Raw genomic sequence first — 27,401 nt, forward strand, 5'->3', positions numbered from 1 at the left:
AAGAACGAATATGAATTATTGGTTTGAATTTGGCATTTATTCTGTTTTACCACTATTAATATCCAATATCAAAATCAAATAATTGATCAGAAAACATGTACCCCTTTCTGTTTGTTTCTTTGTTTTAAATGCATTGTTTGATAAAGATATTTTTTATATATTTTTTTAAAAAGAAACAACAATGAGGGTACAATCCTGTAATCCCCAGGAGGTATCCCAGCAACCATAGGATACAGAAGACGTCCCTCTCCAATGGCAGAGAGGAAGCAGGTTTGCCCTGGAACCTTCCTTGTGGTGTCCATGGAAACCTCCACAACCATCCCCCTTCTGCTATTAATGCTCCAGCACAGATAGGGAGGGAAAATGGGTGGATCAGGGCAGATCCCAATCCCACCTCTGACATGGGAGGGAAATATGTCAGCCTGGGAGTTGGCATATTTATTTCCTGTCCAACCTCTCCACCTACTGCCTTGCTTGGTGCTAGATTGAGAGTGCTTTGACTGTTCTTCCAACCATAGATTCTCTCTTCCCCATACAATTGCTCTGCCCATGACTACTTTTTTGCCTATAGGCTGTACCGAATCATAATATATATATGAAAATCCTCAAACAAATTCTAGAGGAATTGTATTAGGTCTAGAGAACCTTGCATGACAACAGCTTGAAAGAACAGTTCAAGAAAGATGTGTATGTATATATATATATAGATGGATAGAACAGAGAAACCCAGGAAGCAATTAAATATTCATTTAATCCGTCGCCATCCCCTTCTGAAGAAGACAGTATTAAATATGTGCCACATTTATAAGGGCTGAATCAAAAAGGGTTGTTTTTATTGTTTTTAAAAACTATGCATGCTCCCTTTTTCCCCCTTGGCCTTTGGAGAGTTCAACATTCTTGTCAGTTCATGATCCATCTTACAAAACCTATAGGTCATGCAGTAGCTATTGAAAGGACTTGATAATCAAATACATCTAGAAAAGTCATTAGCAGAATCAAAATGTATGTTGGGGTTGCCAATCTTGCCTGACCATGCTGTGATGTGTGAGTCACAGGACTCAGCAGAGAGCAGCTGTGCATGTCTAGACCATCTTGCAATGGGCAGGGAAGGAAACATAGCTCGGTAGCATGCAGGCCAGTCAATATTCACCAGAAAAGTGTGATTATGTATGTATAACTTGCTTAGGTAACCTGTGCAAGAGTGGCGGTACGTTGAATCTACCTGGTTAAAAAGGACCAGAGCTGCATTCTTGATTGCTCCTGCTTGGTTTTACCCCTGTGAGAAGTAAGAATGGCAGGCAATGAAGTTCATGACATATTACCTCCAGTCTTTTGCTCTTTGGAGGCTAGCATTCAGACATGGCTTTAGTACATTTTCAGGAAGGGGGGGGGAAGAGAGAAAGAGAGCTAAAGATATCATTATCAAACTTGCAAGAAAAGTTATATACAGATAACTGGCTGGTTGCAGAATTCAGTTTATATCCTTAAGAACCTTCTACATCAGGGCCAGTGAATCTGCAGCCTTCTATATATTGTCAGGATCTAACTCTCATCATCACCACCCAGCATGGCCAATGGTCAAGAATGGTGGGAGTTGTAGTCTAACAACAAGTGGAAGGCCACAGATTCCCCACATGGTCTATGTGTGCATAATTAGAGTAACAGGGATCACTATGAAGAAGGATTAGCAGTCACAGCTACTTTGTTTTGTTTCATGTGCTGGTGATGTATCGCCTACAGTTGTTAAACTATGGTTAAGAGATCAGGAGAGGATCCTGGGATTATGTACCCCTCCCTCCTTCCTTCTGAAGCATGAGTCTGGATCCACAATCAGCAGCTGGCATTGTAGGGATCAGCCAGGAGAACAGGACCACTGAGCCAACTGTGGACACTGGGCCTTCTTTCCCTCCACTTAAATTCACTCTTCCTCCCTAGGCGAGCCAGCTATGGCAAGGAAAAGTGCTGGTGTTAGGAGACTGAGTTTGAGAGCTCCTCCCCAAAGTTGACTGGAGCCAGCCCTTTGTGAGCTTAAAGCTCAATATACACATGAGCGTTCAGAAGCAAGTCTCTCTGAGTTAAATTGGAATTTACTACAAATAAGCACGCACAGGAGCACAACTATTTAAGTGAAGTTCTTCATTCTAATGTGACAGGCAACTTGTTTTTTGGGGGGAGTGGGAGACATCCTAGATTTCTATTACTTTGTTAAAACAAGAACCACGATGCCCCTGTTCTGGAACATTTTGATCTGGCAAAGCTCCTTCTTCTGCAATGTGATCTCCCCTTTGTCAGGATTCCTATTTTAATCCAGAAATATATTAAGTGTCACTTGTTAAAAAATGGTCTGTCGAGGACTTCCGGGTTAGCGCCATCGCCTAATGGCGGATTCCCTCCGAGCTCCGGAGGGAATCGGCTCAACAGGGTTCGGGTCCTGCCGCGCCGGCGACGCGGGGACCCCTAAAAACCACAGGCGCAGATGCCTGTGGACGTGGTGACTCAGTGGGCACCATTAGCGCCCTCCCGACCCGCGAAGGAGCCTTTTTAAAGGCTACGGAACGGGGAAGGGGGAGCGGCGCGGTGCTGAGAGCCCTCTGCTTCCCCTGTTGAGTGAAGCCGCAAGCCATGGACGGAGAGCGCTGACTTTTTCCCTTGAACATTCGGACTAAAAGCAACAACCCATGAGTAATACGGAAATTGGATTTAAAAAGGGATTTTTGTCTTTAAATTCGGTACGACCGGGGGACGTGTAAAAAGGAAGTCCGCCCCCCCCGCCTTGCAGACAACCTAAAGCAAGGACTAGAGAGCTAAAGTTGAGAGAAACATCTTTGTCCCCTGTGGAGAAAAACTATTAATTTCATGATTGGACACTACAATTAATTTTGCTGGAGGACAAGAGTCGGTTTGGAAAGTTAAAGTGCAACCCCCGGGACCCGGGAGTGATCTGTGAGAGAGCCTGCTGAAAAGATACGGACTTTGACAGCTATCAAACTAGCTGTCAAAGCTGGGAAATAAAAGGAAACGTTGTTTCTGGTGATTCTGCCGGTTAGATTTTCTGTAATTTGGATACAAATTGCTGGGAATAAAGAAAAATAAGTTACATTGGACTTTTGGATTGGAACTGGAAAGATACTAAGTAAACAAAATCCCCCTAGAGGGGAGTTCTGGAATACTGCAAGAAATGGCTGTAAGTGGAAAAACACTGACTGAGCTGAATAGGACATTTTATCTCCTGGGAAAGCTTCAGGAATTACAGGGAGAGATCCAGGACCAGGGTAATATTTTGTCTACAAGGGTGACAACATTGAATGAAGCAGTAAATAAACTTTCTAGAACAGGAAGAGACTTGATACAAGCCTTTGTCGTGGAACCAAAAGCCCTTGAAGTTGGAACAGAAGTTGCTGCAGCTGGGCAAAAGAAATCTGATAAATTTGAGAAAGTGGAAAAAGAGACATATGAGGATGTGGTGGAAAATTTGGTGGAAAATGAAGGTGAAGCTATAATGTGGAAGATCAAGGCAGATCAGAGGCCTGTTAGCATAAGTGAGATCAAGATGGAAGTTGGAGCTTTTGGGACATACAGTTTTAAAAAATTTAAGGAACAAAATTTGAGCTCCACTTTTAAATCTAGAGGCCTGCTTGGAAGAAAAATGGTCATTACTGGGACAGATCTTCCCCGAGAGTTGGTGTTGAACACAAAGGATGGTCAAAAAATCCGGCAGAGTGAAAAGGAAAGAGTTTTAGGAGCCTCGGAAGTTTGGGATCCAGGCTGAGAATTGATGGACTGATGGATACTGATTTGGGGATCAAACCGGGAAAGGGAGGGTGGGATTTGGGAATCCAAAGGGTGTTAAAATATAGTCTGTTAAGTCCTTTTTTCTTTTTATAACTTTTGCGATTTTTATGGAATGTGGGGAAATTGTGGAAGGGAAATTTGGGTCGACTTTAGGAAAAAAGGTTTAAGATTAAGTTAAAATTGGGTTTTTTAAATTAATTAGAATAAGAACTTGTTGAGCAGATAACATAAATTGGAATGCAAGAAGGGGAGGGGGGAGGAGGTCTGAGAAATAAGGTGAAAGAAGATAAGGTTATTTAAATATTATGTGTTTTTTAATTGTTTTTCTTTTTTGGATATTTTTGTGTTTTTTAATTTTTGCTTTTTGTTCTGTTATTATATGGAAAATTTCAATAAATATTATATTTTTTTTAAAAAAAGGTAAAAAATGGTCTGTCCATCATCAGTGGTCTCTTGGACTGCAGCCTAAATTAATGTATTATTTAGCATAAAGAGAAAAGGCTTATTCTATTCCCCTTTCTGGTTTCTTAACCATTCTTCATTTTACACTGTAATCAATAGCTTGCAGAAGGATCTGATGAACCAAAGACAGAAAAAAGATAGAAATGGCAAGAAGTTTGTTTTCCTCAGTAACTGAGACCTCTGCTGTTCCTTTTTTGAGGGAAGGGCTGTTGTTTCAGATCTTTTCTGCAAAGATGTCCTGGAGCTTCTCAATTCGACAGGCTTCCCCTTGACCTTAATTATGAAAATTCCAGGGGAGGGGCCTGGGGAATGAATGTGTGAAACTAAATGTGTCTCTTTCTATTGTATGAATCTTGAAAGTTATGCTCCTGCACAACCCTCAAAGTTTTGAGCCACACAACTGAAAAGAAGAAGAAAGCAACATTGCTTCTATTAAGGAGAAACACTTCCATTAGTTTTGGACACAGCTACGCTCCAATTTAAGATAAATAAAATTGCAAATTTTGAAAATAAATAAAACAAGCTGCACAGAATATATTCTCAGCCAGGTATTAGGAAACAAATATCCTTTCAAAAAAATCAAAATCAAAACTACTAATAAGAGGTGAAGTGTCACTGGGTAAGAAAGTGAACCCAGCTCTCAACCAGTCAATGTATTCATTTAACTATAGTACTTCAAGACCAGAAGACCAAAGATCTAATGACAAGAGAAGGAATGATGGAGAGAATAGTCTAGAGGAAGGAATTGGTGGTGCACTTCTTATAAATGTTACATAACTGGTTAAGAAACCACTACAAGAAATTATTGAGTACAGGAAAAAGAGAGAGAGAGCTGTAAGAGTAAATTATACAGCATACAAATGCACAAAAACCATTTTGGCTTTGAAACTTTAAAAGATAATCTTATTTTTAAAAAATGTCCAGTGCTTCCAGAACACACTGTATAGAATTACTGGTGAAAGGTTTAGCAACATTTAGTAGCTATTTGCATAACTGGCCATAGGAATTCCCCATTTTGGTGAGATCTTGTTGGATTTTTACTTACGTTATTTGCAAATTTGATGCAAACCAATGCCTTAATATTTTTAAAGGAGACTTGGACCAGACAGGCATTTGAACAGAGGTTGCCTTGAAACAGAGGAGTGTCCTCTGACGGCGTTTCAAATAGAGGGCTGCCCTCCATAAAGTAGGATGTAGGCTTCATTTGGCTAGGCTTCATTTATGTTTTCTATTCATCAATGCCACTCACTGAGATTATTGTCACATTAGTTAGCAGTTTATAATAATGTTAGCAGATCATTTCTTTGGCCATTCTGACTCATGCTGGAATCAAATAAAATTTTTGATGTCAAGATAACCCACTGAATACAGCCAGCTCTAATAAAAATCTGTCAATAATTATGCATGTCGCCAAACCACCAAGTATTTAATCAGTCAGTAGTAAAAACTACAAATCCTGCATATAATAAGAATCAAGTCTATGGAAGCAAGAGATTGGGACAAAAAGAGATACTTCTGTCTAAAATAGGAAATGCCATACTTTAAAGCTTTTCCCAATGTGAAAACCATACATTTCCAAGGCAAGATCACCTCAGAACCTAAATAGATATCCAGACTTCATTTTTCCTGAATTTATGTCATTTTATTCCCTTCCATAAAATGTTTTGTTTGATTATATATCTTTTCTGGAGTACTCATATAGGTGACTAAATAATACTCAAGAACTTGAGTACTTGATGTTTCGGTAGCAATCTATCAAATAAAATACTTCAAGGGTTATTCAGCACAGCTGCAATCCCAAGTACTTTAGATGCAGTTCTCTGTTCCTTCATGGGAAGCACCTTGAAACGCCTGCAAGCTTAAGGTCCCCCAGAATGGAACTCAATGAGGTGCAAAGGGCTGCTACTCAAACTATCACACACACACACACACACACACACACACACACACACACGTATTCCTATGTGTGGATCAGACACACTTTCTGTTTGCACATGAAGGGTTTGGATCCTGGCCAGCCCATTCCCGTAGGCCTCTGCCTAGTGCGGTTTTCCTCAAAACCACTTTACATTTTCTTTTAGGCTTCAGTGATAGTCTGAACAGTCGTTTCCCATTAGCACGGATGTGAGGAAAGCAGGGCAGAGCTGTTTTTTCACATCTAAGTTAACAGCCTCTCTCTCTCCCCCCCCCCACCCCACTTTTGTTCAGCTTTTTAAATACCAACTTCCAGGGGAATGCTCTAAGGAACTCAAGGCGTGTGGCAAGGGGGCATCATTGACTCCAGCTCCTCTACACCCTTACAGACACATTCCCTGAGCTTTTCCATTGGATGCTGCTGCTTAGTAAAAGTTAGGGAGCACTCTTCAAACTAAAGCATGGAGATGAGGCGAGCACTTCTACCATTCAACCTGATGTTCTGTTGCTAGAGAATGAAAGGTGAGTTGCAAGACTGTCATGTGCAAGAGAACATGGGGACATAGGAAGTTGTCTTATACTGGCTATAGATCCATCTAGCTCAGCACTGTTGACACCAGGAGTAAGCAAACCAGGAGTAAGTCAGCCCATAGGTCTGATTCAACCTGTAGGGTCTCCCCCTTCAGTCCCTATCCCCCTCTCCTTGCCCTTTCCCCTCTAAGGCTTGGGGGGGGGGAATCACCTCCTATTGGCCTTAGTAGGAGTATTTTCCCCAAGTTTTTAAATGATCTGCGAGGGAATTTTCAGGGTGGGCTCATAGCTGAGAAGGGAAATTAACAGACCCCTCCTCATGCACCATGACCCCCACACATTCAAAATTTCGCACCATGGGAGAAATGTCACCATTATAAACCAAACACACACTTACAATAAGAAAGGAACTAATAAGAAGTAAGAAGGTTGCTATGAAGTAAGAACTGCCTAATCTTGCAGCACTGCTACATGTGCAGAGAAATACGACAATGTCAATAAAATACATTCAAAATTGTATTTTTCATTAGTTTTCAGCTTCATTTCACATGTGCTTGTGTATATATGTGTGTGTGTATAAAATCCTACCTCTTTGCCTTCTTCAATTTCAGATTCGCTGCTAAATTCCTCTGTATTTATATTTTCAAAATCCGACTCTCCAACTGCCATTGGTACAGTCACAGTAAGGCCTGGATTATTTATGAATGACATATAATCATTTTCATCGATAATGTATTTTTCCACACTGCTGCCTGTGCCCACACCACTTGTGGTTCCATTCCCATCTCTCAGGTAATTAACGTCTCTAGTTATTTCAACCATCATATGGTTGGAAATGTAGTTGTCTTTCTTGTTGCTTAGTTCTTCAAGGGCTTTGATATCCTCCACAGCTTTCTGCCTCCTGACAACGCCTTTTTCGACAACCTCTCGTAATTTTTTCTTTACATAATCTACTCCCTTCTGAATTCTTGCCACGGCAATCTGAAGATTGTTTATTTCGTTATCATCATCAGTAGCAGCGAGGTTATCTGAACTAAAGGAGCTCAGAAGCAAGGCCAGAAAGAGGTTCAGTACCTAAACGGTGGGGGAAAGAACAAAACCAATACAGGTTTCTATTGTACAGAAAAAGAAGATCAACAAAGGAAGAGGAGGAGGAAGAGGAGGAGGAGGAGGAAGGAGACATACACAGTGGGCCAATCAATAGACCGCTTTGTTTTAAAACACAAGTTTCTCAGCCTATATAGGGAAGATCCTAAGTACAGCTGCATTTTTTCTAAAACATAATGTGCATAGACAGAGAAGCACTTCTGTTCCGACACATAGTTTCTCCTCTGTTTTTCTCATGGCAAACTAGAATAACATATTTTTCTTCTGTGACCAAATTGTTCTTCCAAGAAAACTAGCCTTGTAAAACCATTCACATTAATACTATGCAAAGCTTAATAAGGACCCAGAGTTAAACTCTGCCCTAGTGATTTTTCTACAAAACAGCGTTTATTTGACATCCTAATACTTTTCAAAAAGCCTGATTTACATACCACGAGGTTTCCAATCACCATGACCAGCATGAAGACAATGAGGCACATGGTTTGACCTGCAACTTCCATACAGTCCCACATGGTTTCTATCCATTCTCCGCAAAGGACTCGGAACACGATCAAGAAAGAGTGGAAAAAGTCGTTCATGTGCCAGCGCGGAAGCTCACAGTCTTCTGCAATCTTGCACACACATTCCTTGTAGCTTTTACCGAACAGCTGCATGCCCACCACGGCAAAAATGAAGACAATGATGGCCAGAACCAAAGTCAGATTTCCCAAAGCTCCCACAGAATTGCCAATAATTTTGATCAGCATATTTAGCGTCGGCCAGGATTTTGCCAATTTGAAAACCCGGAGCTGGAAAACAATAACAATAAGACATTATCATTACTACTCAAAATACTTCTCCATGTGTTTTGTATTTTAGCTTCAGAAATGAAAACATAATACATTTGGTCAAAATTTAGAGAGAGAAGGAGGAACAAGCTGCTTATATACATTTAGTGGAATTTAGGAAATGAATGAGAAACAGGCCACATACTGAGCATTTATAACTGCATTCACATATTTTTTCCATTGCAATTAGCATTTCTACAGTAGCCATCAGTTCACATTTGGTATATGTGTCAAATCCTTTTGGAATGACATTCGTTTTATAAACTAGATTAAAGCATGAATTCAAGGAACATGGTGGAGTTACTAATCAGTTAACAAATTTCACAAGCGATACTTATTAAATTCAAAGCAGTAAAAAATTTTGATCTCAGTTTCTTTCAAATACGCCGAAGCCAATATTGCATTCTGCCTATAAACACTGGGAATTACAGTGGTGCCTCGCAAGACGAAAAGAATCCGTTCCGCGATTCTCTTCGTCTAGCGGTTTTTTCGTCTTGCGAAGCAAGCCCATTGACAGCTTAGCGGATTAGCGCTATTAGCGGTCTAGCGGCTTTTAGCGATCAGCTGTTAAGCGGCTTATCAGCGGAACAGCTGATAAGCGGCTTAGCGGCTTAGGAAAGGGGGGGGGAAGCGAAAAAACCCCGCGGGAACTCGCAAGATTTTTTCATCTTGCGAAGCAACCCCATAGAGAAATTCGTTTAGCGAAGCGCCTCCAAAACGGAAAACCCTTTCGTCTAGCGGGTTTTCCGTCTTGCGAGGCGTTCGTCTTGCGGGGCACCACTGTATGTGAAAACTTGTGTGGTACTATTTGCACATTTACCAGTCTGAAGGATCTTAGGACTGACAACCCTTCCACGTTTGCAAGACCCAGCTCCATCAAACTCAAGCTGACAATGATGCCATCAAAAATATTCCAGCCTTCTTGGAAATAGTAATAAGGATCCATGGCTATTATCTTGAGGACCATTTCTGCAGTGAAGATCCCAGTGAAGACCTAAGTGCAAGTATAATGAATTAGTTTACACTTCATTTGAGTTCTTTTAAATTAAACTAGCCCAATTGCATACTAAGTTTACAAACTAAAAAAATTATTTGGAACGAAGTATAATTGATTCCAAAGAGGCTCACCACTTTAAAATGGTGAGTTTAGGGTGGTCTCTCATTGTGTAATCCTGTGGAATGAATGCTAGATCAGCATTAGGATAGCAATCTCTCTCTATATATTATTCACATCCTACTGCATTTCATATTCTGGAATGCTGTCATAGTAAAAAATAGGGTGGCAGATATTTTCAGGTAACATAGCAGAAAAATGCTCTTATCTTTGATATCCCTAACATTTGGGTCATTTTAAAAAATACTTTTGCTTGAACTTTTCATTTCTGCGGAGACATTCTCCTGTCACTTCTGAAGCCCCTTCAGTTAACGTATTTCTGTTAAAGACAAAACACTTAATTTTAATACGATTAATTTTTAAATTACGTAGAAGTAATCAAGGACTTTCATCATAATTTCCTTTGGCTGAAAAGGAGAAGAAGGAAAAGGCTCATAATCAATTGCCAAGCTACAAAGCAGGCCACCAAATAATAGTAAATTAACTTCCTTTGGATGGAAACCAACAAAATGAGGTTAAGAGATTAAGAGAGTAAAAGACTTGAGGTTTTTAAATGAGTACCAGCAGGGAGGACATTGTGAACCAGCACTCGTCCCTAATTAAAGTTAATACTGTATGAAGACTGCTTCAGATGGGAGTACACTACAGCGCGTACCTGTTTCCCACATATGTTTTAAAACAAGTGATCTGGAACACAAATATTTCATTGTTACCACAAACTCCAGCTTGCTAAGAGTGCTAAGAATTGTAGGTATGTGAAAATTCCCAGGGTTCTTGGAGGAAGGCATGCATGGATGTGATCAGTGTTTCTGTGCAAGTGCCTCTGGAATATGAACCTAGCAATCCTGCACACTCCTGATAACGCTCACACGAGGCTCACTGGCCTTTGGGAACCAGCCCTAAATTAACTGGAAAATAGGTGGATTGCAAGGTTAAAGTCACACCTCACATGCTGAAGTAAATGGTCTGAGTACTGTAGTCCGTTTCGATTTTCTGCACCGCTCACTTGCACCTGCACCCTAAGATACCCACAATGGGGATTTAAGAATACTTTTGATGGCCCCTAGAACACTTCATGTGTAAACCGCCTTGAGACAATGGTGCAGCTGATAAATCAATTGTAATAATGATAATAACAGAAAAGGGTGGAACATAATACAGTGTGCATAGATGGCATGATCTAATTATATCTGGCACTAAGGGCACCAGCCAAATGTGCTGTTCTTATGCATTCTGAATCAGCACCTCTAAATCAGTAGGTCATTCGCTGGAACTTGAACAGTGTTAAATTACACAGGTATGAATATTTATTCTATTTGTGTTTGTATTTCACATTAAAAGCTGATATAGTTTCGTGTTCTAGGAAAATGAAAGGTCCATAAAGGTATAATTTCTGTCTGGGGATGTGAGGACATAAATGGGACTTTCAGGTCAGGCACTGATATATTAGAATTAATTTGGATTATCAGAATGGTACTGTTAAATATTCCACCACCACACTACTAAAGTGGTAACATTATTATGATGGTCTTTTTTCTTATTTTAAAGCACTTTTTGAAATATTAGGTTCCTAAGTAATTTGTTTTACTGAACAAAGGTAATGAGATGGCAATGTGATCTACAAACTTTCCAGCGTTGCAGACAATTCTGCACAGGAACAATGGCAGCACGACTAAATCAGCTTGTGAAAAAATTATATAGGCTAAGCCTAAGTGTTGCTCCAAAAATGATCTCTGCAAAGCAGCTTAGATTACATGGGCTAAGATTCTCTAATATTGTCAAATAACATTCGTAATCGCATTTTCATTAATGAGAGCCTAAAGAAGCGAAGGTAATAGGGGCAGATGAAAAGAGAGTCATCTGTTTAAGAGCTTTGCATAGTCATTTCCCGCTAGTCTTCCCCATGGCTTTGCTAAGGAGACCCACACCTGTGGAATTAGGATGGTGATTATTCATTTTAACAAACACAGTGCAATCAAACTTTAAAAAGCACACATAGAATCATAGAGTTGGAAGAGACCACAAGGGCCATCGAGTCCAACCCCCTGCCAAGCAGGAAACAATTATATAGGCCAAACAAAATACACCTGTTTGGTTAACAGCAGTGATTTTTAGGGCATTAGCAACTACTTTCCTTTATTGTGCATAGCTTTTTTTTCAAGCGAAAGACGGTGACAAGTTTGAAGTAGATATTTCTAGTTACCCACAAGTAGGCCATTTTTATTTATTTATTTTTTTTGCAGCCGGAACTCACTAGAACTCACTAGAACTCAGTTCTGGCACCTCTAAGGTGGGCACCACTATAGGAGAGCAAGGGTGAATTCATGGTGAATTCTGGCACCTCTTTTTTCAGAAAAATAGCACTGTCCACAAGCATTTCCTTTATCCTGTGGGGCAGGAGTGGTGTGTCTAGTGGGGCAAAACCACGGCAATAGTGCCCCCCCCGTGCTTTTTTTCTAGGGAAAAAGGTGCCGGTGCACACCTCCCTCAGAAGACCCAGCCTAAAGGCGATCTTTTTGAGCTGGGGGGTGCATCCCCTTGGCAGTCAGAAGCTTGTTAAGGCTGCTCAGCTGAGGCAAGGGGGAGCTCCTCCCTCAGCAGGGGGGGCCTGGCTCAGCTGAGGCAGGGAGGGGCTTCCACGCTTCAGTTGAGCTGCTTAATGAGCTCCTCCCTCAGCAGGGGGGGGGGGCTTGCTCAGCTGGGGCAGGGAGGGGCTTCCGCGCTTCAGTTGAGCTGCTTAACGAGCTCCTCCCTCAGCAGGGGGGGCCTGGCTCAGCTGAGGCAGGGAGGGGCTTCCGCGCTTCAGTTGAGTTGCTTAACGAGCTCCTCCCTCAGCAGGGTGGGGCTTGGCTCAGCTGAGGCAGGGAGGGGCTTCCGCGCTTCAGTTGAGCTGCTTAACGAGCTCCTCCCTCAGCAGGGTGGGGCCTGGCTCAGCTGAGGCAGGGAGGGGCTTCCGCGCTTCAGTTGAGTTGCTTAACGAGCTCCTCCCTCAGCAGGGTGGGGCTTGGCTCAGCTGAGGCAGGGAGGGGCTTCCGCGCTTCAGTTGAGCTGCTTAACGAGCTCCTCCCTCAGCAGGGTGGGGCCTGGCTCAGCTGAGGCAGGGAGGGGCTTCCGCGCTTCAGTTGAGCTGCTTAACGAGCTCCTCCCTCAGCAGGGGGGGCCTGGCTCAGCTGAGGCAAGGAGGGGCTTCCGCGCTTCAGTTGAGCTGCTTAACGAGCTCCTCCCTCAGCAGGGGTGGGGCCTTGCTCAGCTGAGGCAGGGAGGGGCTTCCGCGCTTCAGTTGAGCTGCTTAACGAGCTCCTCCCTCAGCAGGGGGGGCTGGCTCAGCTGAGGCAGGGAGGGGCTTCCGCGCTTCAGTTGAGCTGCTTAAGGAGCTCCTCCCTCAGCAGGGTGGGCCTGGCTCAGCTGAGGCAGGGAGGGGCTTCCGCGCTTCAGTTGAGCTGCTTAAGGAGCTCCTCCCTCAGCAGGGTGGGCCTGGCTCAGCTGAGGCAGGGAGGGGCTTCCGCGCTTCAGTTGAGCTGCTTAACGAGCTCCTCCCTCAGCGGGGGGGGGGGGGCTTTGCTCAGCTGAGGCAGGGAGGGGCTTCCGCGCTTCAGTTGAGCTGCTTAAGGAGCTCCTCCCTCAGCAGGGTGGGCCTGGCTCAGCTGAGGCAGGGAGGGGCTTCCGCGCTTCAGTTGAGCTGCTTAATGAGCTCCTCCCTCAGCAGGGTGGGGCCTGGCTCAGCTGAGGCAGGGAGGGGCTTCCACGCTTCAGTTGAGCTGCTTAACGAGCTCCTCCCTCAGCAACGTGGGGCCTGGCTCAGCTGAGGCAGGGAGGGGCTTCCACGCTTCAGTTGAGCTGCTTAATGAGCTCCTCCCTCAGCAGGGTGGGCCTTGCTCAGCTGAGGCAGGGAGGGGCTTCCGCGCTTCAGTTGAGCTGCTTAACGAGCTCCTCCCTCAGCAGGAGGGGGCCTTGCTCAGCTGAGGCAGGGAGGGGCTTCCGCGCTTCAGTTGAGCTGCTTAATGAGCTCCTCCCTCAGCAGGGTGGGCCTGGCTCAGCTGAGGCAGGGAGGGGCTTCCGCGCTTCAGTTGAGCTGCTTAACGAGCTCCTCCCTCAGCAACGTGGGGTTTGGCTCAGCTGAGGCAGGGAGGGGCTTCCACGCTTCAGTTGAGCTGCTTAAGGAGCTCCTCCCTCAGCAGGGTGGGCCTGGCTCAGCTGAGGCAGGGAGGGGCTTCCGCGCTTCAGTTGAGCTGCTTAACGAGCTCCTCCCTCAGCAACGTGGGGTTTGGCTCAGCTGAGGCAGGGAGGGGCTTCCACGCTTCAGTTGAGCTGCTTAACGAGCTCCTCCCTCAGCAACGTGGGGCCTGGCTCAGCTGAGGCAGGGAGGGGCTTCCGCGCTTCAGTTGAGCTGCTTAACGAGCTCCTCCCTCAGCAGGGGGGGCCTGGCTCAGCTGAGGCAGGGAGGGGCTTCCGCGCTTCAGTTGAGCTGCTTAACGAGCTCCTCCCTCAGCAGGGGGGGGGCCTTGCTCAGCTGAGGCAGGGAGGGGCTTCCGCGCTTCAGTTGAGCTGCTTAACAAGCTCCTCCCTCAGCAGGGTGGGGCCTGGCTCAACTGAGGCAGGGAGGGGCTTCCACGCTTCAGTTGAGCTGCTTAACAAGCTCCTCCCTCAGCAACGTGGGGCCTGGCTCAGCTGAGGCAGGGAGGGGCTTCCACGCTTCAGTTGAGCTGCTTAACGAGCTCCTCCCTCAGCAGGGGGGGCCTGGCTCAGCTGAGGCAGGGAGGGGCTTCCGCGCTTCAGTTGAGCTGCTTAACGAGCTCCTCCCTCAGCAGGGGGGGGCCTTGCTCAGCTGAGGCAGGGAGGGGCTTCCGCGCTTCAGTTGAGCTGCTTAACGAGCTCCTCCCTCAGCAACGTGGGGTTTGGCTCAGCTGAGGCAGGGAGGGGCTTCCGCGCTTCAGTTGAGCTGCTTAACGAGCTCCTCCCTCAGCAGGGTGGGCCTTCCTCAGCTGAGGCAGGGAGGGGCTTCCGCGCTTCAGTTGAGCTGCTTAACGAGCTCCTCCCTCAGCAGGGTGGGGCCTGGCTCAGCTGAGGCAGGGAGGGGCTTCCGCGCTTCAGTTGAGCTGCTTAACAAGCTCCTCCCTCAGCAGGGTGGGGCCTGGCTCAGCTGAGGCAGGGAGGGGCTTCCACGCTTCAGTTGAGCTGCTTAACAAGCTCCTCCCTCAGCAACGTGGGGCCTGGCTCAGCTGAGGCAGGGAGGGGCTTCCACGCTTCAGTTGAGCTGCTTAACGAGCTCCTCCCTCAGCAGGGTGGGCCTTGCTCAGCTGAGGCAGGGAGGGGCTTCCGCGCTTCAGTTGAGCTGCTTAACGAGCCCAAAGAGCATGGGGGCTTGCTCAGTTGAGGCGTGGTTTTCCCACATGCCAGCTGTTAGCTAGGAGGCTGAAGGACCTCAGCAAAGCCCCGCTGCACCCCTGGCTCATGAGGAGACCCTCTTTGGAGTCCATAGAGGATCTCCTGTTCGGGCTCTGGGATGGCAGTGAGAATTTGTTGAATGGGGGCTCTCCCACCCACTTTTGGGGACACCTGAGGGGTTCATAAAGAGAGCCTGAAAATCCAGCCCTTTCCTCCAGGGGATTAAACCTGGTAATCTTGGAGCAGGACCTTTACAGCACGTTTGCTAAATAACTTTCATCAGGGAAACCCAGTGATGCTCATCACTGATTTAATTTTAGATAAAACAATATTTAAAAAATTCTGTCCAGTAGCACCTTAGAGACCAACTAAGTTTGTTATCGGTATGAGCTTTCGTGTGCATGCACACTTTCTTCAGATAATTTTAAATGCCACTGAAAATCTCCCCTGTTACTCAGGGAATTTTTTTCAAGATGGTGCTACATATCTGGATTCTGTGCATCTCGATTCTGGTACATTCCACTGCTTTTTACTCGGCTTCTCTTTTTAATTGAGTTACATTTCAAAATTCTTGTATACCGCATTGTACATTGCCTTAAGGATTCCTATTATAAGATCACGTGAATAAATAATTGTTCACATACCAGGTTTCCAACATAAAGGACATGGTTGAAATAGGGAGTCATCGGATAGTGCTCCATAGCCATAAACAGCGTATTCAAAACAATGCAGATGGTGATAGCAAGATCCACAAATGGATCCATCACTATCAAATTCATGATGTGCTTCACTTTTAGCCAAGGAGGCCAGCAATCCCAGATCAAGAATGTGTTTGCAAATCTATACCAGCATGGCGGACACTTCTGTCTGGATTCTTCAAGTTCTGGAAAAAGATTTTATAGGCAAGATATTTGTTAAAAAAATAAAAAATAAATCAGCTTTCTGCAATGAACAGCCAGAACTATACACTACATAGGATTATCTGATTATTATAAAATTAGATGGTTGCTGGCTGACGTTAGCAAGTTTGTTAGCTAAAAAGGAGAATGTTACAGGATACTTTAAAAAAAAAACTGCTAAGGGGATTTTTAAAAAAAAACTATAAATGATTTATCATTTTAAGTTTCGATTATTTGTAATTCAAAAACTTGATGCTTTTACTTACCCTTGTATTGGATTGCCCATTGTGGTTGTTTTGTGATTTATATTGTAATGGGCGTTGCCCACAAACAATAAAAATCTGACTGGCGTGTACACAAGGCTACAATTGTCTTCCCTTGGTTTGCCAACCACTGCCATTTTGAAGCGTTAGCACTTAGATGAGGTAGATGAGGCACAAGTTTTGGTACAAACTAATTGCTTCTCATGCCACCAAGAACAGGAAGATTCTTTTCTTCTTTGGTGCATCAGAAATACCTGTTACCCAGGAAGGCCAGGCATGCCATCAGTAGAGACGATGCAAAAATCACCTGAAAACCATTTTAACAGCTGCCTGACAAGGAGGTGGAAACAAAATTAGGGAATTTTACAAGGGCTGAATCAACTTGAATCACTCTAAATAATGGAAATGCTCAATGAATGCCTAAGGGTTCAGCACTTAACAATGCTTACTTTCCACTAAAATAGAAGTGGCCCTCTTTTAAGAGTGTGATATCAGCACAATACATGGCCAAACATATTCCTGCCCCCCCCCCCCAAACTGGGTACCTTCCATGGTGTTTGTGAGTATACTGGCTATACTCATGGCTCTTTGCCTTGCTGCAGATTCTTCCATCAGCTCCATCGAAATCTGGTAAGAGCTCAATCTTCTTTTTCTTATTTCTGTTTCGGTGGTGGTACCCTGAAAATACAATTGTGGTCAATATAATTCCAGGAACTCAAGCCATAAGCTATATAAATGTGACCCCCAACATATATGATCACACCAAGATCTGAGGTTTTTTGGTGGTGTTCAATACGCACAACTTTGCATGTGCTTTAGTGGTGGTGGTAGCCATCTGGGAAAATCAGAGGCAGTGTACACAAACAGAGGCATCATAGTGTAAGGCAGGGATGGGGAAACCTGGTTCACATTCCATTCTGGGCTACCACTTGACGGCACATGCGATGAATGTAATTTTTGCTTTTAACCCCGGTAGTCTACTTTCTAAATACACCCTTCTATCTCCATCCAGACAAACAACAAGCATGATTAAGAGTTCATGGGCACATTGAAGCCAGGAAAGAAACTCAGGGGGAAAAGATGAACCAGTGGTGGGTGTGGCCTGGAGAGAGTTCTGAGGGCCAGACAGAGTTGTTCATTCGGCCCCTGAGCTTGAGGTCTCCCACCGGGGGTCTAAGATGTAAGAAACATGCCAGATGCGAAAGAGTGGAATAGGAAGCTTCTCACCTCCAGCAGAAGCTGCCCAGGAGGTGATATGAGCCCAGGAGGGGCTCCCGCCAAGGAAACGACGCCATTGCAATCCACGGTGCTGTGCATCTTCCCGTTCGCCGGAATCGCCGGCACCATCCTTGACGACAGGCTCGCCTGGCTGGTGTTGCTGTTACGGCGTTCACTGTTGTGTCTGTTTGGGACGAAGAGAGAGTCCCTTCTGCTCTCGTTGTCCTCGAGGGTGCTGTGCTCGTCGTCAGCGAAGTCGTTTTCCGATCCTATGTCCTTTGCTCGGCCTCTGAAGCTGAAAATGCTGGTTCTGCTGTTGCGCCTCGGGGAAAACAAGGAGCCGCGAAGGCTCAACAAAGACTGTGAGGGGGTGGGGGAGGGGAAGAGGGGAAACAACAACACAGTTAGTATTTGGAACCACTTGTGGGTTGTTGTTGTTTTAATTGCTTTTGACTTAAAGGTAAAGGGACCCCTGATCATGGCTGACTCTGGGGTTGCGGTGCTCATCTCGCTTTATTGGCCGAGGGAGCTGGCGTACAGCTTCCGGGTCATGTGGCCAGCATGACTAAGCCGCTTCTGGCAAACCAGAGCAGCGCACGGAAACGCCATTTACCTTCCTGCCAGAGCAGTACCTATTTATCTACTTGCACTTTGACATGCTTTCAAACTGCTAGGTTGGCAGGAGCAGGGACTAAGAAACAGGAGCTCACCCTGTCGTGGGGATTCAAACCGCCGACCTTCTGATCAGCAAGTCCTAGGCTCTGTGGTTTAACCCACATCACCACCCGCATCCCACTGTTTCAGGATACTCAACTTGGCTTATTCTTCCATAGACCCAGATCTCCCCTGGTCTTGGGAAGGATGCTAGCTCAGGTAGGAGAGCTTTGCCTGTGGAAGTTTCAATCCATGCAACCTTAATAGTGGGGGTAGGAGAGCTGGGGGGGGGGAATCATACCGGGCAACCAATGTACCCCCTTTGGTTTCAGAAACTTCGTGGGTAGACGAGTCCAAAAAGCCTGGCGCACAATTTTTCACAGCCCTCTGGCACACAAATTTTCACAGCCCTCTGGCAGCTATGACAAGGCTTAGTTTCTTCAGAACTGAGTATACACTTTGAGTATATATTAGTGTTCATAGATGGACCATAGATGGACCAATTACTCAGTATAAGGGGACTTCTATGTTCCTATTTAAGTTTTGACACCCATTTACACAGCCCAGGCTTACTTGTTCTTCTCCAACCTATTATGCAAGGCAACATTGTTAGGCAAAATCCCCTCAACCATTTAATTATACATAGCCATGACCCACCCTGCATTATCCTCAATGGGGGATCTTTCAAACATCACTAGATGCTTCCGAAGGCAAAAGAAAGCGTATTAAGTAGGCGGCTGTTGCTTACTGCTTTGGGGGAAGCCCAATGGCTAAATCCATTTAACTTGAGATCTATTAATCCACCATTTATTAATCATACTGTCTCATCAATTAATGCTTTCAAGCAACATCCAGCAGCCACAAGAGACCTGAAGATGGTGACTTTGACACTGAGAGAAGGGGGGGGGAATCAATTTTTGCTGGCCACGCTTTTATTTAATTGCACAACAAGAAACTCCTTAATGGAATATTTTACTCCCTCCCTGCATATTTCATTAGCAGTACTCATGAATAAATAAAGTCATCACTAGTACTGGGAGGTGGGGAGACAATCCCTTCTGTTAAGATTTATTACTCCTGCTTCTGAATATGCTTTCGGATCTAGTTACTTTAAACTTCCAGTAATCCCTGGACTAGTCTGATTGATTTTCCTATTGGTTCTAAAGATACTCTGAAATAAGAGGTTTGAGGTTCCTGGCTTAGCAACTTTTATTTTAAACCACCATTTTTTAAACCACCTACTTTTATTTTAAACCACCGTTACAACATTTCACATGTAAATTTCATGTGGTGGTTAAGATGGAGATAAACCCTTTTATGATATTTTGTTCTGCATATGTTTTTAATATGTTTTATTTTATTTTTGCTATTTGATCTTTTCGTTTGACTTCAGGACTTTGGTAGTGGCAAGTTTTAGAAATAAATGTATAACACCTACACCATATCTTGGGATCGTGTAGCCCCCACTCTGTTCCCCCGACACTACATTCGGTACTGGAAGGAGAGGTACAACTCCCACAATGGGGTCACTGTGGTGGTGGGGCAGCCTTTGCCTCCACCTCTTATTTGTCCTCAAATGTAAATATTCACTTATATGGGAGAAAGTAAAAGGATGCACTCAGGGACACTGTTGAGGTGAAGGTGAAATATCCCCCTCTGCCCTTGGTGACCCCCCAGTATCTGCAGGCTTTGCCTTCTTTCAACTATGACCCAGATTGCATGCTTTTTAGCTTGTTCCATAGAATTCAGTGGGAGACATTGCAAAACAAAGCCAGTCTCTATTTGCACACCTTGACTTGGACCAAAAAAGAGAAATAGTCTTAATGGATTTTCTATAAAACCCTAATTATGGAGCATAGCAGGCCACTTGTGGAAGAGAGTTGTGCAGTTGTGGGGCCACCATGAAAAGGGCGCTGTCCTATTCCTTATGACCTGGGATATACATGAAAAAATTTGCCTCAGAATTACATAGCTTGCATACTTTACCTGGTGAGTTGAAGTCCTTTTTTCATAGGACAGGTGAGCTCCCCTTCGGATACTGTCTTCAGATTCAGATTTAGGAAACTGTTCAGCTTCGGCCCTATCTTCTTCTTCCGAAAGTTCCTTCTGCCTTTTTTTCCTTCGCCTGTTCCTTCTTTCTTTAGCACTTTTGGAGCTTAATTTAGATGCCTCTGTAGAACTTTCCAAGAGCTCCCCCAATCCACCCACGCCGCTGAAATCTCTTGATGCCATCGATGCTGCTGCCACAGCTGCTGTTGTCTGTTGTATTACAGTGTCAGGTAATTAGCATTAGTTGGATTACCGCATTAAATCATAACCTTAGAGAGATTCATTATTGCTTCCAAGGGTACACAGTCACAAAGCAATTACGTACAAATGTCAATAATTAGTGCCTCTCTATTTGGAATAAAATAATGCTTGCTTTCTTCTTTTAAGGTAATGAAGTTCTCTGAAAATACAGTACAGCACAGTTGTCCTTGTAGTTTTTAATAAGTTAGCCACCAATGGTATGTTGCCTCTGCTTAGAACATGCCTATTCCTATTATAGTCCAAAAGAGAGCCATTAGCTCCCAATCTTTTCTCCTTCACAGCTACTTCCACCAGCCCATGTTTCTGGAACACACCAGCCAATTCCATCCTACTATTCAAGAGTTGGTAGTGAAGTATCATGAAGGCAAGTGGATCATTAGTTATTTGCCTCTGCAGAGTTTTTCACTTCTAGTCCTCCTATCCCATTATCCCATTGACGAATCACATTAATTGATAAGGAGTGTCTTCACCCCCATCGTTCAGCCCGTCCTCCCCAGCCAAAGCTGGGCTCAGAGCAGCTAACATCATATAAATAAGATGATATGCATAACACAAGTGATCAATCAACTAAGATACATCCCACAGTTAATTCAAACAATTAACATTAAAATTAAAACTGGACACGTGGCAATCTTCAGGTTAAAATGGAAGCAGTTAATACTTGCCAAGACCAACTGTTTCCACTGATATTATAAGGACCTATGAGCAGGCTGGGAACCTCCTTCATGCTTGTTCTTATACAAAGAGAAAATGAGTCAGGCTGAACCCTGACCAAAGGCCTGGCGGAACAGCTCCATCTTACAGGCCCTGTGGAAAGATGTCAAATCTTGCAGGGCCCTAGTCTCTTGTGAGAGAGCGTTCCACCAGGCCAGGGCCACGGCCAAAAAGGCCCTGGCTCTGGTTGAGGCCATTCTGATCTCCCAAGACCCTCCTGTACACTGCTGAGACTGGATCATGCCTGCAGGCCCTGTCTTCAGCTGCTGCACGTACAGCAGTCCCATACTGCCCTTCACAAAGCTGGAGGAACATGAGAAAAGTCCCTGAATGCCTGATTGGGAACTGAGACCACACCCTATCACACATAAAGCTGTGTCCACATAAAGCCCCATTCATGGCTTCAGTCAACCACACAGAGATTAGGGGTGGGACTAGCATATGTGCAGCCTAGTGAGTACTGTCCGCCTCTCCTTCCTTGTATTTAGCGACCTCATGGATATGCAATAAGAATACGCCTCAGCTGAAAATGGAGGGAAGGCATGGGGTGGGTACGCTCCAGTCACACTATGCAGGCTTCCATACTTTAGGGCAATCATCCCCTGGAATGATGGAATCCCGGAATTCTCATACAAAGTCAGCTTGGCAGTGCCTCAGGTGACACCAAGTATTTTAAGGTGGCGTGAGGAGAGCAAAGCACATTTATGGAGGAAAGGTACACATTGAAACAAAGTCCCAATACCTTTGATTAATGCAACACAAGTTGAGGCTAAATATAAGTACATAAACACCCGCTAAACATTTATTTATTTATTTATTTAGCACCAAGTGTTTAACGGTAGCAGACTCGCTGTTTTGTGATATTTAAAGGTAAAGGGACCCCTGACCATTAGATCCAGTTGCGGACAACTCTGGGGTTGCGGTGCTCATCTCGCTTTATTGGCTGAGGGAGCCGGCGTACAGCTTCTGGGTCATGTGGCCAGCATGACTAAGCCACTTCTGGCGAACCAGAGCAGTGCACAGAAACGCCGTTTACCTTCCCGCTGGAGTGGTGCCTATTTATCTACTTGCACTTTGAAGTGCTTTCGAACTGCTAGGTTGGCAGGAGCAGGGACCAAACAACGGGAGCTCACCCCGTAGGGAGGCTTAAATCCAATGCCAGCTGCAGATTTGGAGGAACGTTGCCCCTATTGCCCAACCCCGACCATTCTGCTTGGTCCTGCAGTCACTCACTTCTTCTCTGTTGGCTATCTGGAGGGAAAGGGCTGGAAAGTCAACTAGCTTCTCTGGCTCCTCGGTCCTATCACTCCCACTTGGTGGAGAGAGAGAGAGGGAGACCAAGCAGGCTAGTAAGTGGCAACAAGAAGGAGAACATCAGAAGGTCCAGAGAGCTCTGGATGTCAGTGAGGGCCTTGGCAGGTGCTGCCCAGGAACATAAAAATCTGATAAGATACAAGTTTATGTCAGCACATTATAGCAAGTGCATTACAAGCAGTGCATTTTCCAGAAGAAAGCTACCTGGGCTTCTTCCTGTTGCTTTTTCAGCTGCTCCAGCATCTGCTGGAACTCGGCCTCCTTCTGCTCTGCTTCTTCCATGGTGGCTTGGTTCTGCTCTTCATAGGCCATGGCAACAACAGCCAGGATCAGGTTGATCAGGTAGAAAGAGCCCAGGAAAATCACCAGGACAAAAAAGATCATGTACGTTTTGCCAGCAGCTCTTAAGGTCTAGTGTGGGGAGAAACAACAAGGTCTCACCGGTTAGGTTTTCTGCCGATGATACTGCCTTGCCTATTCATCAACCGCATATTGTAATGACGCAACAAATATGCATAAATTATAACTAATTGCTTCAGGTTTTGCGTCAGGTTTTTTGAAAAGTCACACACACCAAGAAAGCAAGCCTCCGCTTTATTACCATACATACTAAGCTTGCCTCATGATGGTTCTCACCAGTTGGTAAAGGTTTTCCCAGTAGTCCTGAGTCATCAGCCGAAAGAGCGACAAGAAGGCCCAGCTGAAGGTATCAAAACTTGTGTAGCCATAGTTGGGGTTTCGACCAGCTTTTACACACATATATCCTTCCGGACATTGACTATGAAAAAGGAAACCATAGTGAAACACAACACAATATTTCTTTTGCTTCCATTGTGTGATATTTTCAAGGCCACATATTTTTTTTTCTAAATTGAATGGTTTGTTTTCCTAGTTGTTCCTCAGAATTAAGAGGTTAGATCCAGACCAAGTTAGGTGCGCTTAGAGGTCCCATTAAAATGAATGAAACAAACTTAGTGTTTGCTAACTTAAGTCCATAGATTTCATTTAGGAGCAATGCGTGCCTGGGACTGCAGTCCTATTACTACTTACCTCAGAGTTAAACCCCACCAAACTCACTGGAACTTACTTCTGAGTAGACATGTACAAGGCTGCACTGTAAGTCTGTTTATTTCTGAAATGAGGCTTTGTATCTACATATGCCTTGGAAGTATGTTTTATAAGGTAATTTTGGCTGCAAGTCTTAGTTTGATGTGAATTGCCCCAGAATTAGCTGACCAAAGCGTCTAATCTTTCATTTCCAAAGTTATATCATAGAGTCTACAAGATTCCATTGGGAGTCTACAGGATTTCATTCAGAAAAAAATATATACAGTTGTATTTTTAAAGATAAATCTAACATTAACATTAACATTAAATTCGGCTCACACATGAGACGAAGGAGTGTATGTCTCAGAATCATCATGCCATTCAATCTGTTAAGGCTTTTAAGTTGCCACAGGGCACTTGGTCAATTTTTTATGCAACAGACAAACACAGACAAGCTTCTGGACTAATAATGAAACATTTATGATTAATTCCAAGGCCAAATGCTCATGGAATAATTTAAATGCAACTCAAATATTTTATCACCTCATTTTATTATTTCTAACTGGCTCTCAAGCAAACATTTTGCTACTGCAATGACTCAGCACAAAGCTAAAAGGGCTTGTTTAATAGAATTGAAGTTTGGTAGAGCCATGCTTTGCTCCAGAGTCGCTTTTAAGCCTTTCATTTCTCTTTACTATCTATATCCTTAATTTCGATCTATATTCTTAATTCCATGTTACTTATTCATTGGTTACATAGGCATCTTCACTATGACTATACCTCTCAAATGAGGTATGAACAAATAGCATCCAACGACCACTAGACACAGACAAAATTTTGGGAGAGCCTTTTCAAATGGCAAGAGTCTGCAACAGCCGCACATCTGATCTTCTTTAGTGGCTTCAGGGACGCGGAACAAACAAGGCCTCTCTGTCAAGACTCTCATCTGGGGTTTCTTAAGGCCACACAGCCTCCCTAGAACTCCCTGAATGCTTTTGCCAGGCCTTGAAACCCAATCATGCTTCTGGTTTGCCTGAATAGAGGGTAGAGCGAAGAAACTAGCCTCCCGAACAAAGGCAATATTCACGAGCAGTGTTGTGCCCTCTTTTGCCCCTGGCCTCACCCACCACCGGCTCCCTAAATCTTGTCCATAAAGGAAGGTGGCTGAAAGAGCTTCCCTACCCCCAAGTGAATTAATCAAGGGAGTTAGGTACAAAACCAGCCACCTTATGACATTAAAAAGGCAGATAAACGTGCCACATTGCAAAAGAGAGAAGGCTTAGGCTTAGGCTTAGGCTGGGAAATCCCTATGTCATACGTAGGGTTGTCAGCTCTAACCCATTAGCTAAAGATAGGATCATAAATAGCGACACACACACACACACACACACACACCGCCCCAGCCAATGCAGTTTTGTAGAAGGTGACCTCTGGAATCAGAAAGCTGCTCTAGCAATTAAGCCCAGATCGTTTCAAAGGAGATAATTGCTGGCATATGCATACACTTCTCTCTCCCCTAGGAGAAACCCATGCACCTAATTGCCAAATTGCTTTATTATCTCACTGAAATATTTTTTTTATGGAGATTAAGCCAGTAAATGTATTTCCAAACAACCTATCTTGATCCTCTATCCTAAACTAGATGCCTTATTTACATTAGGTTATAGTCTAGCCTGGTATGGGCACATTCTGGACTCCTAGGACTGCTTGCGAAAGGGTATGTGTGTGTGTAGTTGGTATTGCTCACTCATACCAAAGCTCCTAACAGATGCCGGAGTGTTCAGGTACCTCTCTGTCAAGAGGCTTGGTGCTCCTTAGTTTTATTGTAGAGAATTCAACGAATTATTAAAAATTCTTACCCAGCATCAGAGCTGTTGCCACAAAGCAGGGCATCTCTTTGTCCTTCCAAAACATAAAAATGACCTGATTTGGGGGGGAAAGGATAAAGAACTATATTTTTCAGTCGTTGCTGTTAGGAAACACAGATTGGATTGATCTTTATTACGGCCATTGGCCCGTCACACGACAGTTTCCCATACCAACATAATATACTTAAACCTCCAAGTTTAAAACCGCCAAAACTTACAAAAGACAAACAGGAACCAAAGCAAAACAAAAACAAAGACTACCATCATACATTACAATAAATTTGTAACCTAAACATCACCCTCTGCTCATAAATTAATCAAGGATATCAATGGTGATATCACCTAATTACATCCTAAAACGTAGATCATGGTTTAAAGGGATTATCTGAGCCACACAGGAGTCCGTTTCTCTTCTTTAGGGATAGGACGCTGATCAAGAATCTGGCAACCATGAGTGATCTTAGGGGGTCATCATCAATTAGTAGATATCTCAGTTTGGCTTCAATCGTATCATCGGCAATTCCAGGAAACACAGATTCATATAGAACTATAACCAAGTGATTTGGTCCCCATCTTGTCTTTCCATTTGCAGAGCAGCTTAAGATCCTGTAGGATTCCCTCTGGAGGAAGGGGAGTGGGAGAGGCCATTTTTAGCAACTCCCCTTCCTCCCGGCAGCTCTCAGTGCCACCTCCCCTGCTTTTCTGATGGGTCCCATGGGCTGGTCCCCTACAGCAGCCTTTTGGGGAGGGGCAGAGTAGGCTGCAAGGGGAAGGGTTATCAAGGGAAAAAATACCTCTCCCATTCCTACCCATAGGTAGTCTGGATCCCACCAAAGGAAAGAATACACTTCTTTTTAAAAAAATTACAAAAAGTTATGCAAATATTTGTTTCGGTTTGTTTGTTTGTTTTAAAAAAATAACTAGGAATCTCTCTCCAAATCACTGTTGTCTTGGCACTTGAGGGCTGAAGGCTCCCTACTGATTGAGAGTAAGGCTAAGGATTGCTACACAAATTAAAGAAATCTTAGTTGATTACTCACTCCAGAGTTCACTGATTTGAACTGCATAAATTTGTGCATGAATAACAAGAAAAGTTCTGAAGAATAATACTCTTTTTTTTAATTTTAGGTGATGGCACGTCTTAAAAGATGCATTCCCTCCTGTGCAAGAGAGAAGGAGAAATGCCTCCAGTGGTGGCATTTGTTGCTTGTGCCTTTTGTAAGTGCGTATTAAAACACGACTTGCTGATTTTTTTATATATAAAAAAAGAAATTTGCTGCCTGATTAATTGGAGGAGACCATTTTGTCAGCAGATCACAAGGCTTTTAGCCAGGTGAAATAGCCAACTGCTTGGACCAAATGTTGCATCCCTAATTTTAATCTTTCAGCTTTTTTTTTTTATATATAACTTGCATAACACAAGTCCTATGTAGGTGTATATATTCGTAACAATCATGCTTACTTTCTTCCTCAATGTACTCCTCCCAGTCAAAGGTGCTCTCTGTAGTGTTAACAAAGGTACCATTTTCTCCCACTGTGCTATTATTGAAGTCGCTTTCAAAAGTAAAGTTTTCAGGTGGCCAAATCAGGCATTTATGCCTCAAGTTCCCCATGAAAAGCTGAAGCCCTATTAAAGCAAATACACTCAGACAAAACACGGTCAGGATCATCACATCCGAGAGCTTCTTCACTGACTGAATTAGGGCCCCCACAATGGTCTTCAGGCCTGCAAATGGGATCGAAAGACGTATTAATATGTATCAAGCATTCTTCCAACCTATTTAAAATGCCATGCAGAAACAGTGAACAACATCTTGTTTGCAACACAGTAAAGCTTAATGAACAGTACCCCAGAACTTGTGGAAACGCATGAAGAGCAAAAACTGTCCATGAATGCACTGTGTACATTGCATTAAATGTACACCGTTTTCCCCCCCTTTGCAAAACAAGAAGCTTTCTCATTCATGGAACGCCAACATATA

The 27,401-nt window shown here is 44.1% G+C and overlaps 1 protein-coding gene across 1 annotated transcript in view; it reads right to left on the bottom strand.

Annotated features, from left to right (window-relative positions):
- LOC307215753 (sodium channel protein type 2 subunit alpha-like) overlaps positions 1-27,401 on the bottom strand; it is a 73,149-nt gene that overhangs the window by 22,939 nt on the left and 22,809 nt on the right. Inside the window, exons 8-18 of the mRNA XM_079975418.1 lie at positions 26,882-27,145; positions 25,411-25,474; positions 23,141-23,282; positions 22,709-22,915; positions 20,153-20,425; positions 17,522-17,872; positions 16,840-16,972; positions 15,777-16,015; positions 9,454-9,627; positions 8,238-8,594; positions 7,288-7,773 (exon numbers count right to left, since the gene is read on the bottom strand). Coding sequence (XP_079831544.1) covers positions 7,288-7,773; positions 8,238-8,594; positions 9,454-9,627; positions 15,777-16,015; positions 16,840-16,972; positions 17,522-17,872; positions 20,153-20,425; positions 22,709-22,915; positions 23,141-23,282; positions 25,411-25,474; positions 26,882-27,145 — 2,690 coding nt within the window. The remainder of the gene's footprint in view (positions 1-7,287; positions 7,774-8,237; positions 8,595-9,453; positions 9,628-15,776; positions 16,016-16,839; positions 16,973-17,521; positions 17,873-20,152; positions 20,426-22,708; positions 22,916-23,140; positions 23,283-25,410; positions 25,475-26,881; positions 27,146-27,401) is intronic.

Source organism: Podarcis cretensis (assembly GCF_951804945.1).
Source record: "Podarcis cretensis genome assembly, chromosome: 1".
In the NCBI taxonomy this organism is placed as follows: domain Eukaryota; kingdom Metazoa; phylum Chordata; class Lepidosauria; order Squamata; family Lacertidae; genus Podarcis; species Podarcis cretensis.